Source organism: Anser brachyrhynchus (genome assembly GCF_964034855.1).
Source record: "Anser brachyrhynchus genome assembly, chromosome: 10".
Taxonomy (NCBI): Eukaryota; Metazoa; Chordata; class Aves; order Anseriformes; family Anatidae; genus Anser; species Anser brachyrhynchus.
In genome coordinates this window covers 6,775,356-6,791,979 of record NC_137705.1, presented here as the reverse complement: position 1 = coordinate 6,791,979, position 16,624 = coordinate 6,775,356, and the positions used below count along the sequence as shown (strand labels likewise).

The 16,624-nt window shown below is 42.8% G+C and overlaps 1 protein-coding gene across 39 annotated transcripts in view; it reads right to left on the bottom strand.

Moving 5' to 3' along the window:
- Positions 1-16,624, bottom strand: part of MAGI1 (membrane associated guanylate kinase, WW and PDZ domain containing 1) — a 324,072-nt gene that overhangs the window by 153,696 nt on the left and 153,752 nt on the right. For all 39 annotated transcript variants that reach the window (XM_080605680.1, XM_080605687.1, XM_080605681.1 and 36 more), the window contains exon 2: positions 12,668-12,784. In XM_080605680.1, coding sequence (XP_080461806.1) covers positions 12,668-12,784 — 117 coding nt within the window. The remainder of the gene's footprint in view (positions 1-12,667; positions 12,785-16,624) is intronic.

Sequence of the window (16,624 nt, the reverse complement as noted above, 5' to 3'; positions counted from 1 at the left end):
GAAGCCTGCCTTTTATATTATTGGTGACATTTCTAACACATGACAACAATTTCCATCTGTATTTAAGCTGGGAGTGTGAGGAAAAGAGCATTACATCACGGCTCCTCTATTCCTAGGGGCTGTGGAATATGTAGGCCAGAGGGATTAAAAAGCACCTGTACGCGCTGGAGATCTGAAATACCCCAAGGCAGATTTCCCCCCACCACCACCTCTCCCTCACCCTTCCGATTTCTCTACCACCTTCACGGAGCTGCTGTTTGAGGACGTGCCCAGGGAAGTGCAAAATGGTATTGTCCTACTTTGCAAGGCGCAGGAATGGGGGAACGATGTGAACACATATTTCTAGCTGTCTCCCTCCATAGGAGATACGGCGCTCATTTCTGCAAGCAATCAGACAAAACACAGAGCATCTCTCTGGCTTCCACTGTGCTTGTCCCATGGGCTTTGAGTTTCTCTTAAAGCACCGACTTTCATCTTCCTTTTAAATCTGCAGGGAATTTCAGTGACAGTAACAAGGATTTTTTTTCCCCCCCCTTTCTTTTAGAGCCAACACACATGCCTGCATCTTTTTGAAAGCGAACATCAAGAACAGGGGCCAAAGATAGTTTGGAAGAAGCACTTGACTGCTTCAGAGCCAGCAGGTGTCCGTCTTGGACGCTTTCCACGTACCTTGGAGGACAGGATGGCTCAGAGGCAGCACTGAAACCCCGGGGGAGAAGAGCCTCACGTGGAAACCTGCTCCCCCAGCAGCACCGACAGGGGCTTCTGTGGGTCCTGAGGACCACACGGGAGGTGCTGTGGGATGCTGTGGGAACACCGCGGGCAGCTGCTCCCATGGGACAGGGTTTGGGAACTATGGGGCCAGCCCTTGCTGCTGCAAGCAGTGGGTGTTTTGAACCGTACGAGCCACGGTTTGCAAAGCAGCTCGGTACGGGCGGGGATGCAGGCAACAAGTCCCGGGTTTCGAGTACACGCACATCAGGGCCAGGAAACATGAGGAGAACACATCCATTGCGGCACCAAACCCAACGGCGCAAATCCTGCAGCTGCTCCGGCACAAGAACCCGACCCTCAAGGGACAGGATGCCACCAAGGCTCGTAGTACTTCTGCGAGGGAAATGGACCCACACCAACAGGAGGCCGGCCTGACTATCAGAATATACCACAGTCCCGTTCTTACAGGGACACGAGCATCCCCATGAAAATGCCACCTGGACAAAGGTGCTGGCCCATCAAGTCTCTTGCCTAAAGAGAACAAACGAGAATTGTTTGCTCGGGAGCTGCCTTCCCTGTCTTTCCACAACAGCCTCCACGGGTCTGAGGCTGGTCTTGGTTGTGTGTCTGGTCAGCCCACAGTCTCTGCGGGAAGTCTAAAGCCTTTCATAATCGTGAGTTTACAATGCTGGATACCGTAAATCTCAAGACTGCAAAAAGAAGATATATAACTTAATTCCTTGCCTCCTCTTCACATCCACAAAACAAAAATTTCTGCCCAAGTGAGGGAGCAGCTAACCGGGACATTCCAAAATACAAATAAATGCTTCTTTATTAAAGAAAAAAAAAAGGAAAAAAAAGAAACGGAGCATTTTACTTTTATTCAGAGACGCAGTGCCCCAATCATTTACGAAAACTCTTTCATAAGATTTAGAAGGGGGAAAAAAAGGAAACAATGAAATGACTTACTTTTAATCTGAGGTTTAAAGGCTTTTTCTCTACCCAAAAAAAAAAAAATAGTCCCCCACACAGAAAGAAATTGAATGCAAACCTCTGTTTCTGTATCATGAAAGCTCCTTGGAGCACCAGAGTAATCAATTTCTCAGAGCCTGTGTGGTCTACAGCAAAAGCCAAAGAAGGTATTTAAGTTTATACAGCCTTCAGCATTTTGATGGCTTGCTTTTGAAATATGACATGTTTAAATTTTATATCTTTTTTAAAGTTGGTTATGTCTTTAGAAAATGGTTGCTGTCAGTAGAAAAAAAATAGAAACAAAGGAGAAAAAATGAAATTCAACCTGGTTTTGAGCTGTTTGTACATTTTAAAATCAGAGTAACTCGAAGCTCTAGCAAGAAAACTCTAAGAATGGTAATTACAGCTCCCTTCTTTACATTACATCCAGACTTATTTTAGCATCAAACACTTTGACTCATATCAACAAATAAAAATAATATTCAGTAAGAGCGGTGCTCCAATGCCAAACACCACCAGATAAACATTGATGCAAACTTACAGAAACAGTAAAGCAAATACTCGGTCGGATACGAGAGAACTTTGTACCTTTTCTCGTGCAGAAAGCCAAAGACAAATCATAAATCACTTCTGGATGGGGAAAGGAGCCTGTCCTTACAGTAACCCCAGCTTCCCACCATGGAACAAGACCATCTTGAGACATGGTTTTACAGCTGGGATTTAACTCGGGGGGTGGAAGAAGTGTGAGATAGAGCACTCTTGTAGGTAGGAACAAACCTCTCCAACAGACTTCTCAATCTTTCATCAGTGCGTTTTGGATCCAATTCACTTACCATGTGGGAACAGCAAATGGGGAACAAACTGTGAATTCAAATAACTGTAAACTCAGCAAGATGTGGAAATAAAACACAGATGGTGCTCTTCAGATTAAGGGTCAGTGTTTCAGCGTCGCTTTCCACTTTTACATTCTGATAGGTGATGTATAACAACCACCTCCTCCTTGAGACAGCACTCTAAATAAAGTGTGACTCACTTAGGAAAACACAGAGGCGAGCGATACCTCCAAGGAAGCCTCCCTGCCGGGCGGGAGGAGCTGGGGGTACGTTGTTAGCTGTGGCTCATGGGTTTTCCTCCTCGAGGATTAACATTTGGGAATGGAAGTCATCCGTGCTGGGTGGACACAGCTGAATAAAGTGTCTTGAGCTTTTCCAAGTCCCTGGCACGCAGAGGCAGGGCTGCTCTGCCTGGCATCTATCACAGCCCCTGCCACAGCGCCCACCTGGTCTCCTCCTCACCATCTTCATTCTCCAGCAACGTTTCGCAGAGGCTCCCCTGATACCTGTCTGCAAGAGCCAAGAACACAACCACTGCTACCAGCATTACCCTGCGCCAACCCTTACACCGAGTGCCTGGTGCTAAAATACCTCGGAGGCTCACGTTTGGCTTGCCTGAACATCGGGTTCATTTTTCTTCTGAAACTGATTTTGTCCTAAATCCCAGGAATGGAATTTAGGATGACTTTATTCTTGTTGTGAAGTGTTAATTGCACGCCCAGGGCCCTCTAAGAAAGGTTCTGCTTGTAAGCACAAGTTCAAAGAAAAAAATAAAACAGTAAGTACAGATTAGATGAGAGAAGAACTATAAATCTATAGGAGCTTGAAATGTCAGATAGCGAGGAGGTAGTAGTGACTGTAAGGTGACTATTACCTTCAAAATATGCCGGAGGTTGTTTATCAGATCAGAGTTAATGAGGGAGAAATCTAATAGTACTATAATATTAAATTTACCATTTTAATGGTATCATCAATGCTCTGTAATGTGGGCAATTTACAGACTGTCTGTCAGTGTGATCCTCCGCTGTGGTTAGTTACACGGGAGCGGCAAGATCACATCTCGTCAGCCGTTCCCTTCCAGAAAACGCAGTGTGCTGAGCAGGGGACTGCAGGAGCCTGAGATAGCAATGCGTATACATGTTTTAATTACAGGAATATAAAAATGGGAATGCTGTTCATGAACGTTACAGGTTTCTTTTATTCCTGGAAGACCCGGGTTCAGCTCTGCCCCGCTGCTGAGCACAGCCTTCCTACCTGCGCACCGCCATTCAGGGTCCTGCTGCGTTCCCCTCGACTCTCTCGCACGTCTGCTTTTCTCAAACCCTCACACGCCCGGAATTAGGAGAGCTGAAAATAACCTCACAATCTAAGCACAACTTGCAGATCTCATGCAGTACCACCCCAGCCCCCAAAACAAAACCAACCAACCAAAAACCAACCACCCCATAGCTTGGAAAAACATGAAAGAAGATGGAGGTAAGGGCTCTACAACTAACAGGTAAATTAAAAAGAACCACAATACCCAGTTTCAAGCTTTTCCTGACTAATTCGAGACTGTGAACAGCAGGAGACGGTAATGCTGCGTTTATAAATAGCCACCTCCTCACGTATTCAGGGAAGAGTTTGCCGGAACAGCTTCTTAATTTGGAGTTCCTCCTTCCTCCATCACCTGCCCAGCCCCTCGGTTCTGAGGTGCACAAGTTCAAATTCTTCATACTGCGAGAATTACCTGCATATTTTAGCACATGGCAAGCAGCTTTAAAGGAACATACTGTAGTGGCAGTAGCAGAATGCCATAATGGTCTGAGATATAAATGAAATTATCAGTTTATCCAACAGGAGATCCTGCTTCTTCCTACACACCTCCCTTGGCTAACACCAGAATCTGTTTGCAGTAGTTTTATTTTTATTTTTTTTTTAATTCATAAATGAAGCGTTAAACCTGAAATTTAAAGAAGTGCAGGTAAGGAATGAATGATGAAGAATAAAATAACTCAATGGCAGCTAATGCTTCCAAGGGTCTGATGTTTTCCTCTACCTTCAGCTCCAAAACGACCCTGCAAGTAGAACTGCCAGACCAGTATATACCTGATTACTCCGTGATACATCTCTCATTCTGGAGATACATTAGCCTTTCAAAGAGTCATTTATTAAACATTTCCATTTAAATAATAATTTTCACAATTCTCAGTGAAACAGACGTATTCCCTCTTAAATCAGTAATTAAGAGCAGCCTGGGACGTTACAAAGCCCTGTGAAAGGGATTCAGGGAACTAGTGTCCCCCTTAAACAAATCTGTTCTGGCAATGACCCAGGAATCTTGTCTTCATAACTCACAGCTCTAATTATTCAAGAGGACATTATAAAAGAAGGATATATCTAGACTGTTATGACTAATAGGAAAGATTTATTTCTCCTACAATAGGGGTAGAACTAGAAATATTTGTTCTATTTTTTTTTTTACTTTCCTACTGGGAGCTAAAAAAAATAAAATCAATGCAGATTAATTTACAAAGAGTTATTCCTAGTAAAGATACTGGGTATGACTCTCCCCAAAGAAAACCAGCTAGCAGAAGCCAAACAGTTTTATAAATGCTCACACAGCTAATCTCCTCTCCGCTGAAATAAACAGAGAAAGGATTAGAGAACAAATACAGCACACTTTATGTGAAGAAGCATGGTAATGTTAACAAAAAAAAAAAAAAAGGTAATTGTTTGAAGATGAAACACAGCAAGACCACATTCACCACCAAAATCATCAGGAGTCTGCATCTGCCATTGCTCTCCCAAAACCATCAGGAGTTTGCGTCTGCCATTGCTCTCCTGGGCTCGGAGACCGTCACGGTAGCGATATATGTGACTGGCAATCACACAGGCTTTTCCTCCTCTGGCATGCCACTGGTTTTGCCCACATTAAATTGCCGGTACTGAACTGGACCAGAATAATATCACATAAATGGGATTTTCAAGTGTCCTTTTTTTTAGGAAAAAAGAGTACTGACATCTTTAACTAAGGAAGCATGAGACTTTCATACCTATGAAACAACCACACAAATCAACACACCCAAGTACGAACATACCTATATAGAGCGACGGTGACTGTCTTCTAGAGAGTTAAAAATGAAATACGAGGTGTGCATCCCAAACACAGCTGTGAGTGGAAGAACAGGTTCAAGAATAGCTATACGTTTGGTTTTTCCTAATTCTAAACTGCTCACTTTGCCTGGAAAACTCACTCTGTTGGCTTGTACTACAATCAATACACTGTAAACTGCGAGCAGATACACAGGAGTAGTTGAAAAGAAATTAAACTGCTTGGTTTATGAAATCAACTGCTGGGATTTTGCAGCCATCACAAGAGCTTTAAGCAGGACACTAGGACATCACATAAAAATGTAGATAGAAGGACACTCGTCACCTTTGACCACACACTCTTCAGCAGATCCTCATTCTGTGACTTTTGGAGATATTGTGGCTCTCTTCTATAGTTTAAACCGTGATGGTGAATGAAACTATGGCAGGATGGAGAGGGTTTTGAAGTGAATAATCTGGGGTGACTCATCTCCACCCCTTCAACCTCCCAACAGCAGTACCTGCTTTCACCTCTGATTTACTCTCAAGCTTTCCAAGAGACTCACAACCTTAGAAACCTTCCCATTTTAAATCACATGCACAGACTTTGTTTGCGCTACCTAAATACCCACTCACAGATGCTTTTCTGTAGTACAAGGCAACCGCAATGAAAAAAAAAGTGAAATCAAGTACATTGGGGACTAACAAAGAAAACAAAGAAAACTAGCCATGTAATCTCTTCCCACACTTCTTACCCAAATCTCCTTTGGCAAACAGCATGGGAGAGCCTGTAAGGCTGAGCTCTTCTGCTTTGTACTGTTCTCTGGTGCCTCATGCAATTTCAACCGGGTGTACAGCGAAATACAAAAAGCTATTCCTCACAAATGGGTAAGCAGATGGAGCAATATTTGCTATCATAAGTGCTTTTATTTCCAAATGTAAAAAAAATAAAAAATAATATACCAAATAGTTCCACTGGCACAAAATGAACTATTGATCTAAAAGGACACACCAGATGGAAAAAAAAAAAAAAAGGTCTGAAGTCTCCTAGATTAAACAGAAATGACTGTGTATAGAAAGGAACTGAACTACAGATATATCGGTCCTATTGTTCAAAGCAGGGCATTTTTCTCTCTGAAAAGTGAAAACACACCTGGTTCACTAACTTGTGATAGAATTGTATCCCTGGAAACTGCAGGGGACTCAATTCTGCACTCCCGGGAACACAGCTACAAGAATTTTCTAAACCCACTAGTTGTACCCAAGGAACATTCCCTGATGAAAATAAAAGGGAAAAAATAAATGTGTGCATATTAGCTGGCATGGAAAATCTCGCTCATTCTTCAGAGTTAGATAACTGACAAGGAAGCGTTCTTGAGAAAAATGATCTTTACATAATGCTGGTACCTGTACGTTGCACCCTAGTGATAAGGGTTCTATTTTAAAAACATTTCAAACTTTCTGCTCACACAGATCTTGTAAAACAATTAATTGCTCTTCCTGTGGTAGGAAAAGATCAGCCCACCGCTCATCACCTTATCAGTGCGTGCTTTCAAATTAATATTTCATGGACACTGCAACTTTTTCTCATTACAAAAGCAGAATTACACTTCTAGGAAAGGAACTGCAACAAAAGGTACTTGGATAATAAATACGGCTGCAGTTCTGGAGAGCTTTTGAGAATTCAAAGAACATTTGTTTACATAAACTGATGATTTATTGCCTGCAAAGAAAAATAATGTGCACTATCAGTGATTCTGTTTATCCTTAATAAAAATTAGCAACCAAAAATAACTTCAAAATTGTGACTCAAATATCCCCACGTGTAAAAGCGCGTGTGCTTGCAACGTAAAGGTCTTTTTGCCTCACTTCAATGATTTTTCCCTTGTATTGATATTCTGTTATACCCAATATTCTAAAGAGAAATAGTACCTGTAAGCTGGTTTGCATGTCTTCCTGTCAATTCATTAACAAGTTCAGAAGTCCGTGTGGGGAACCCAGTGCTAAGCGGTCCTCTGTTAGTTGCAAATGATGTGGGTTATGCATGTAACAGCTTATCCAGCTCCTGGAGCATCTGAACTACCCTTCGGTATTTTAATTATCGATGAAAACATTTACTCCAGGTGATAAGTTCTACACCCACTCACTAAAGTCTTTCCTATAAATACCGTGAAGTTACCTGGGTCAGTCTTGTTGGCTCTCCTTAGCAGGACACGTTCCCTTTGCACCAGCCATCACTTGGAATAAAGAAACTCAAAGTTCCCCCCGAAGTGTGAGAGAGCTCGGGCCAACCAGGTGCCTGGCAGTCACGGCTTTTTTCTGAGCCTCCTTACAGATCACTCAACGCTTACACTATTGATTTTTTATCCGTTCCTTCCCATTTTGCTCCCTGCTCCCCTCTAAGACTAACCACAACGGCTGTAATTGAAGACACGGGAACAGATCAAACTCCAGGAAGGCGAGAGAACAGGCAGCAGAAATGAAAGCGGTATCTCTCGAACACTAAGCTCTCCAGCCAATTAATCCCAGGGCATATACTTGTTTTGGGAAAGTGAATCAACTGTTGAATGATGACCTCTCGAGGTTTTAAACGTCAACTTTGGGAAGAAAAAAAAAAGAAAAAGGTAGCTACAGAGTGTCTAGGCTGACATCTAAGACTTAACTCTGGGCTAGGCATTACGTCGTCCCTGTTTCATCAACCATCAAAAAGACCTTGCTTTTCCCTGAGTTTTGATGACCGTAGCCAAGCAAAAAAGAATAAAAAAATAAAAAAAATTGCACCATACTGAAATAAGACAAATGCAGAATATACTTGAATAGGGGTCTGTTGTTTTAGTCATGCCTGCACCGGGAGCACTGCTTTGGCAAGTTAGGGTGCAGATAGCAGGCCCACCATAGCTGTCTGTGCACGTCACTGAGGAGTCCAGCAAATGGAGAATCAAGTAAAGGTGCTCAGGTGGAACCCCGTCCACCCCAAATACACACACACGGATAAGCTTTTATGGAAATAATCTCTGGTTCTTCTTCAGACACTGGGAAAGCCGCTGTCGAGTTGTTGAGAAGAAGCATCTAGGACAAATGGCCAGTGCTGCTTGTTTACGTTAAACAGATGCCCTCTACCATCATTTCAAAATGAGGAAGATAATCCTGTCTGTTCAGCCTTCCGTGAACGGTGCTTTAGACACGCTGCTGCACCAGGACATGAAAGGAAGCTGCCATCCCATCTCTTTCTCAATTAACACTACTGCACAGATATCCCAAGGTAAGGCGACGTGGAAACACCTATTTCGGATGCAGTCGCACGGATATATTCTTACATGCACTTCCAACTAATCACATTTTCCACTAAGCAAACCTTCACATACACCAATGCGATTTTGAGGAGTTCTGCTTCTAGAAACACTTTGTGAAAGCGAAAGGTGGGATGTCAACACGCTGCACCTCCTGGCCCCTCAGCCTGCCCCACGCCAGGTGGGACGCAAATCCCACCAGCCTCTCTTCGCACGGGTGGGCTCCGTCACCCCTCGCAGTCAGCAGACCTGCCCGTTTGTCCTCAGGGTTTCTTCCAGCTCAACTTGGCCAGCCTAAGTGAAATCCACACTAAAAAAAAAAGCCGTGGGCAAAGTCCCAGCGTCAGCCAAAGCGCTTCTGGTGTAGTCACGGCCAGTCGGTAATCGTGACACCGTTGCCAAGTCACAGTCTACTCCAAGCTCAATGGAGCCGTTAACTAGCCCACAAGCAGAGCGTTATTTCTGGTGGTCTACATTAGGCATGTCAGAAAACTGGAAAAATGTGGTGCTTCAAAACAAAACAAGGCCAAGGGGACAGCGAGAGCCTGCCCTAACATCTTGCTAATCTGGATGATGTCTCTGAGGGTTTTTTTCTGGTTTTGACAATGGATCCTCTGTGCTAGGAACGAGAACTGATATTTGAACACGTAAAGAGAAAAACTTTGCTGAAGTTTAAGGTGCTGATTTCTTTAAGCAGAAGACAAAAATACTATTAAAAAGTCTCAAGACCCAGCATGTGAAGTCAACAGTGAAATGAGAGCATCAGGAAGAAAGTGGAGGAAATGGCACACGGTTGGTTTAGCTAAAATAAAAGCTAGCTCAGTGTCTGAACTGCGCTGTTTCAAAGACGTGTGCATTGTAAATGCATGGCTTCATTAGTGTCTCTGCACCATCCCAATACATAAATGTGTCCTGCCTCTCTTCCTTACTCGGAGTCCTAGATTACGATGCCGAAGTTGTAAAACCCAGAGAAGAATGCTTTGTTTCTGTAAATAAGCCTGTGGGTGTGGTGTGATAGCAAGAGCAGAGCACTGAGGATGGCACAGACACCAAACCTGGAGGCCACCTGGAAGCTTGTCACAGCTGTTGTTTACTACAGATCTTTGCAGGAAAACTCAGTGTGACGTGGAGCAGGGAGCTGAGTGTGTGACGGGCTGGAGGAAGCGTGCTGGAGGGCAGAGGGACGACTGCTGAGGCTGGCCAGAGCTGGGGCAGGACTGCGTGGTGCTTCCCATCTGAGCTAATACATGCATTTGCAGATGTCTCTTTACGACTTCAGCTTGCAAAAATAACTGTGCAGTCCACCTACTTCTTTCAATAATAATTCTCCTTTGGGTGCATTCCTACGTCTCGTTTCTTTACAGACAGCTCCTGTGTTTAGCGGTGAAGTTGCCTGCTCTCTCAGAAGCCCGTACCTGTGTCATCCACCTAGGCAATGCTCACATCGTCCCAACTCGATGAGAGCAACTGAAGTTGCTCACCATGGAACACAGCTAGTTCCTAATCAACTCTGCTATAATAGGCTGTGCGGGAGCCTGCAGCCCTTGGGCCTGAATCCCAGCCTCGACCAAGTGAGTGAGAGCTGAACCGCGGGGGATCCTAACTATTTTGGGGGAATTTGGGGGGAAGAACAGGTTAACCTTGCCTTTCTTCATGTTGCATTTAGTAATTATCACTTCATTTAGCCCTTCTATTAGTGCAACAAAAAGCAGCTGGCAGGCCAAACACGCTCAGTCCAAGTGACCTTGTGTTCTTGTTCGTGTTTACCACATAATCAGCAGAGAATTCCATTTTCAAATACAAGACTTCATAATCCATTAGCACTAGAGATTGGTCCAGGGCTCTGGATTTACTAGTCACGTGCACCAAGGAATAAAAATATGAGTGTGCAGCTAGATTAATCTCCAGACCTGTAAAGCATTCCAACCCACCATGCGTGCAGTCATCTCATTCAAATTCACACATGAATATTAGCATCATTCTTAAAAGCTACCACTAATACCATCCCCACGGTACACGAAGAGAAAATTAAATGTTACCTGCTTTACAACTCAGCAAGTACGAAGAGACATGGTAACCGAACTCCACTTCTCAGATTTCCCATTTGTTTCATAAACGGAACATGAGTACTGATGTTCTTATTAACACACCAGCAACACAAACCTCCTCCTCCTCCTATTTCCAGGAGGCAGCAATCGCTTTCACCGGTCTTAATTTTAAATCAAAAGTCTTTAAGCGAGTCCAAGCAGTTTAGCTCACCATCAAGTTCAATAAATCAGAGAATAGAATCAATGGAAAGCATTTCAAAATGTAACCTTGGTAACACACAAAATGCGTCCACAGTACTTCACTCATTTGCTTTATTTGCTGCTTCAGAAATTAGAAATTGGGATGTAACACATAGGCAGAAGGACGTTAGCATTAAGACATTGCATCTACCGAGCCTAACACCACATGCGTTTTCCTAGAAGGCACTTTCCCCATTATACCTTAAAAACCTGCAGCCAGGCAAGTCAGATGACTGAAAACTAATCATATTTCATGCTAACAGAATGGAAAATGGAAGTATTCAATAGAAAATAATAATCCATATTTATTCTTTACGTCCATGCACAGCACTTTAGAGGTAATTTGGTCCATGCTTTCCACTGATAAAACGAGAACAAACTCAACAGCGATATACAACATCTGCCATTTGAAGAATCAACATCTATCAGCGTTACCACACAATTCTAACTGTGGCCCTACACAGTTCTCCCTTGTGCAACACTTAGATTGAAAACAGCTATTACTCTACCTACCATTATGTGGTATTTGTTGGTAAATACTGATTTTTGAATGGCAACATCATTATTCAATATTTATACAAGTCTTCCAATATAAACAACCTCTGATTCACGTACAGATAGAAAGCTTAAAAACGTTTTGCTGCTCAATTTAGCATGCTATAACTAAGAGTTTACTAGCTCTTAGCCAAGCCTGATCTGAAAGGCATGCCATTATCTTCAGAGCTCATCAAGGTCCAAGCAAAAAACCTTTTGTTTTCAATAACCTCTTCTAGAGGCTGGAGAATGGTGCAATGAAATAGGATCTTTTTCCACTTATTCTGCATCTTCCCCAAAAGCTAAGCACAGACTGATTTTGGGTAAAGCTTCTGAACTCCTAAAGTTTATCACTCTCTAAACTTCTCTGTTTTTCTACTAGTTGGTTTCTGGGTGAAAAAGAGTATTTCCTTCTTAGCTTCACTTTTGCTGCTTACCGCCTACGCGAACTGAAGATGACCTTCCAACAGTGGCAGTGCCCTCTTTCAGTGTGACCCAGCCACAAAATGCTGTTCCATTTCACACATTAAATAAGCATCAGAAATAAAGTTTTGCTAACAAAATAAATATAAAAAAGATGCTTTTATTCATCGGTTTCAAAACAATAGAGGAACATGCACCATAATGATACTAATGAACACTTTCTAAGCCAAGTACTCTTTTTTAAAATCTTTTTTTTTTTCTTCGCAGTAGAGCAGCATTCCAGCCATGTATCAGAGCATCCACTGATCCAAAAAGGTCATCACAAAAGCCGAATACAAGGATGAACTGGTTTCCCTGTCAACCCTATCTCAACCCTTTCTGCTGTCACACATGCAAGTTTGTCCTATCTGAAAACTGAGCTCTGCACACCACCACACAAAGGCTGCCTCCGATAAATAAATCCACAAATAAATGAATAAATAAATAAACCAATTAAAATTCCACTCCGTGTAATCCACCAGGTCAGTGTTTTGTTACTTACAAGGCACAGCATGGCGATAAAGGTTATCTCTAATAGTCTGCTGTAGATCGTGATCCGGCGATCCTTTCTGAAACCTCTGGTTGAGATAATGTCTCAGGTCTTTGTTCAGTCTGCTTCCTGCAAAGAAAACACAGCCATTTATTTATTTCTAAATGCACACAATTAACATTTCCAATTCAGGCAAATGTTAGGCTTCCATTCAGAGTCCCCTAAATTATGGCATGCTGACTTTACGAGCGGAGGCTCATCTTCCTCTACAAATGGCTAATTACCAAAAATAACTCGCTGTAAACAAGAGGTCTCTCTTGCCTCGTAACGCATCTTTCTTCCTGTGGTGCTAAACAGATCATGATTCCCTTTTATCACTTATTTGTCTGAGCAAATGGAGAAAGACAGATGACGTGAAAGAGATGAAAGATAATAAAGGTAGAGGATTGTTTTTGCAACTCACTGGAGAGGGAGCTGGGCAGGGAGATGGAAAGGAAAGACTTCTCCCATTAGAGGTACTAACACAGCCAAACATGGCACAAAATCAAAGATGAGCTGTACTTTGCACTGCTACCTACCCCTGCACAGAGCATGAGTTGGGAAATGACTGAAGGAGTTAAGAGCACCCAAAGTTCTTAAAAACCAACAGAATAATATCCAACGCTTCTCACTTGAATTTGTTTCCCCATTCAGCTTTGAACACTTCCATAAATATGTGAGAATAAAGACAGATGAGCTAAAAACAACAACCACCAAAAAAAGCAAGACTTCGTTGTAAATGAACATTCAACACCAAATCTTTTCTTGTAGCAGAACATATGAACTGGAGCAACTTAATGAAGTCTTTTCCCAGAAATGAAATATTTCCAAATCTGAAATAATGCTGACATTAATTTGACTGAAAAGCAAAACCAATCCCACATAAACCTACAGAGAATGGGGATAGAAACCCTTTTGTTCTTAAAATAAGGAGTGGAAAAGTAGCTCACACAGGCTGAGGCAGATCTGCACCGTGGGTGCAAGAAGCTTATAGAGGGGCTTAAAGGGGAGACCTGGAAAGGACACAGAAGATGGACCCATTGCAGGAGGGTTGCATAAATTGTAGGAAATCCCTTGAGCTGAAAATGAATTGCTGGTAGCTGGGAGTGTCTCGGGAGAGGAAGTGGGGGAATATCAAACATCTTGCCCATTTCCTTTTCTTTCCTAGGCATTTTGTTCAAGGGCACAGACTGAGCTAGAACACTGGGCTACGTGGACCTCGGGGTGAACCCCCACAGCTGTTAATACGGTCTTTTACAGTTTGCATGATCATTTTTTTATTGGATTGTGAATATGTAATGCAGAGGCCATCTCAATATTTGTTGACACTGCACTTAACGTTACTGTTGCGGATCCCTGGCTGGAGCCTCTAGGAACCACTGCAAAACAAATCAAGAATGATAATGCTGCAACGCAGTGCGGCTGGACAGCGGGGCTGGGAGGCAGCAGCGGCACCAGGCAAACGAGGAAAATAGTGCAGGCCGCTCAAAGAAACGGGCAGGAGCAGCCTGAGTAATGAGGATCTGCAACTTTTGAACAGTAACATCAGGTTAAAAACAAGCGTACAAACAACAACAGAAAACTAATTTGAAAAACTGAGTTAAACTCTAAAAAAAGAAATACAGGTGATTTGTATTTTTTTGTATGTACATTCTCCAGACAGCTTTTTTTTTTTTTTTTAATTGAAGGACGGCAGGAAGGAAGGAAGACAGGAAGGCAGGTTTAAGCTGCAGCCCCTTTCCTAACAAGAAGTAAAAAATTTATGACCAAGATGCTCATTACAGAAATGGCTGAAACAACAAAACTGAAATAAAGGCCGATAAAGCCGGCTCATCATACCTCCTGACTTACCCCAAGCAACAACCCCCACTCCAAGAGCAGTCTCTGGTTATTACATTTAAAAAAATAAAAATAAAATGGTTTCCCACATAAGACCGTGGGTTAAAGTTTTCATATTTCAGATCTGACCTTCCAAACTCCAGGTGTTTGATTTGATACCAAGTCTTTTGACTCCAGAGAGATACGGCACGAAAAGGAGCACCCTCCGAAATAATAAACCACTTTATCTTTCCGTTGAACAGTTCATATTTTTCCTCTGCACACGATAGTAAGACAAGGTAGTTACTCATAGCTAAAAACAAACAAACATGACAAGCACCTTGGACACGCTGCAGGGGAAGGAATTAAGCACTGAGCTGCATGTTATAATTTAGGCTCTCTCCTGAAATACTGTGTGATTCATGATTCAATGATTTATGTCACAATAATGTCTAGAGGTGAAAAAGCTCTGCTGAGATAGGCTTGTTTGACTACAAAAAGCATGCAATTTACTGATGATATCTGCCTTTATCTTCCCTCTGTGCCTATTCCATCGAGCATCTCAGTCTGTTACGGCCCCCACTCGGAAGTTTGGCTACGGGGTTATGCAGTAGCTGGGATCTCCCAGCTGAGTCACCGATGTGCCAGCCAAATGGCATTGCAAAACCAGGGGCTACAGCAACGCTTGCACACCCGTCCCCTCAGGGAGCTCACAGCGATGCCCATTTCTATTACATTTACTTGAAATAGGGAGGAAAAAAAGGGAAAAAGGGAAAAGGGAAAAAGAGAAAAAGGGGAAAAGAAGGAAAAAAGGGTCACATTTTTGTTGCTAAATTCCAGAAAATTCCAGATGGAAAAAAGGCTTACTGCAGCCCTGACTAGCTTGGCTCAGCAGCTGCTGAGCCCCCAGCTGTGCACAAAACCAAGCTCACCCCACACAATCCAATCCAGAGCATGGAAGAGGAAAACGAGCTCACAGAAACTAACCCCACACAGAAAGCTGTCGAAAGGACCCGCCATGGAACACGTGGGATTCTCTGCCATTCGAAGTGTTGCAGTCCACCCTATCTTTTCCAAAAATCTGCTCAGCCGTGAAAGGGCACGTGCTTGATCCTGGCATTCTTGAGCAGATTCTAGCACTAAACTCAAGTTTAAGAAGTCTGATTTTTTTTTTTCTAGAGCCTAAAATATAAAACCCTGCAATTCCTGAGAAACAGAAAGACATGCCCGTGACATCTCTGCAACCTCCCATGTGCAAAGTGCAGCAGCAAAACTCGTACTTGAAGGGCATCCCCCACCACTGCTCCCTTTGCCAACACGTCTCACCCGCCGACGGCTTCTGCCCCTGTGCCAACCAGCACCAGGCTGGGTGGGAAGGCAGGTGCCCAGCACCATCTGCCTTCGTGCAGACGTCCTCCCTTTGTAAAATCTGATTCCATGCATAAGTTGTGCTAAGAATATACCTGGCTTCAGTTTCCTTAGAGATGAGCCGTGCTAACTGAAAGGATAATACACTTTCAAACGCTCCTCTGTTTTCAAGGAGATCGGATCTTACATTTGCTCTTTGGAGAACCTTCCTTTTCTTCTCTGATAAGCACATGTAAGGAGATCCTACAGCGATAACAGCAGACCAACAAAAGATGCAATCCAGAGGAGACAGCTCTTAACATCCAACCTTCCTGCTGTTGGAAATGCAGGAAATGCCACTAGAAATTCATGCTGGAAACGCATTTATTTGCCCACAGAAAAACTAACGTGTCTTTTCTGTAATCAAAATTGGGCAGTTTCAGAAAATCAGACATTTAAAAATAAATAAATAAAAATCCTTCCCTACTAACTTCAGCAAAAATCATACTTTGAAACTGAAGAATTACAACATGTTGCAAGATTGATTTTTGTTGCTGAAACATTTTTAACCCCTGGAAAAACAAAAGCAGTGCCTTTCTTTATAAGAGAAACAAGTTTCCCCTGCTCTCTCCCCACTGTAGACTACTCCAAAGCTGAGATGTTTCCACCTTATTACCTGAACCCTTCTTTCCCTTGCATGAAACAAAGGCAACTTACTGTATGGCCATTTTTCTCAATTATTCTTAATTATAATAGCGCATTTCA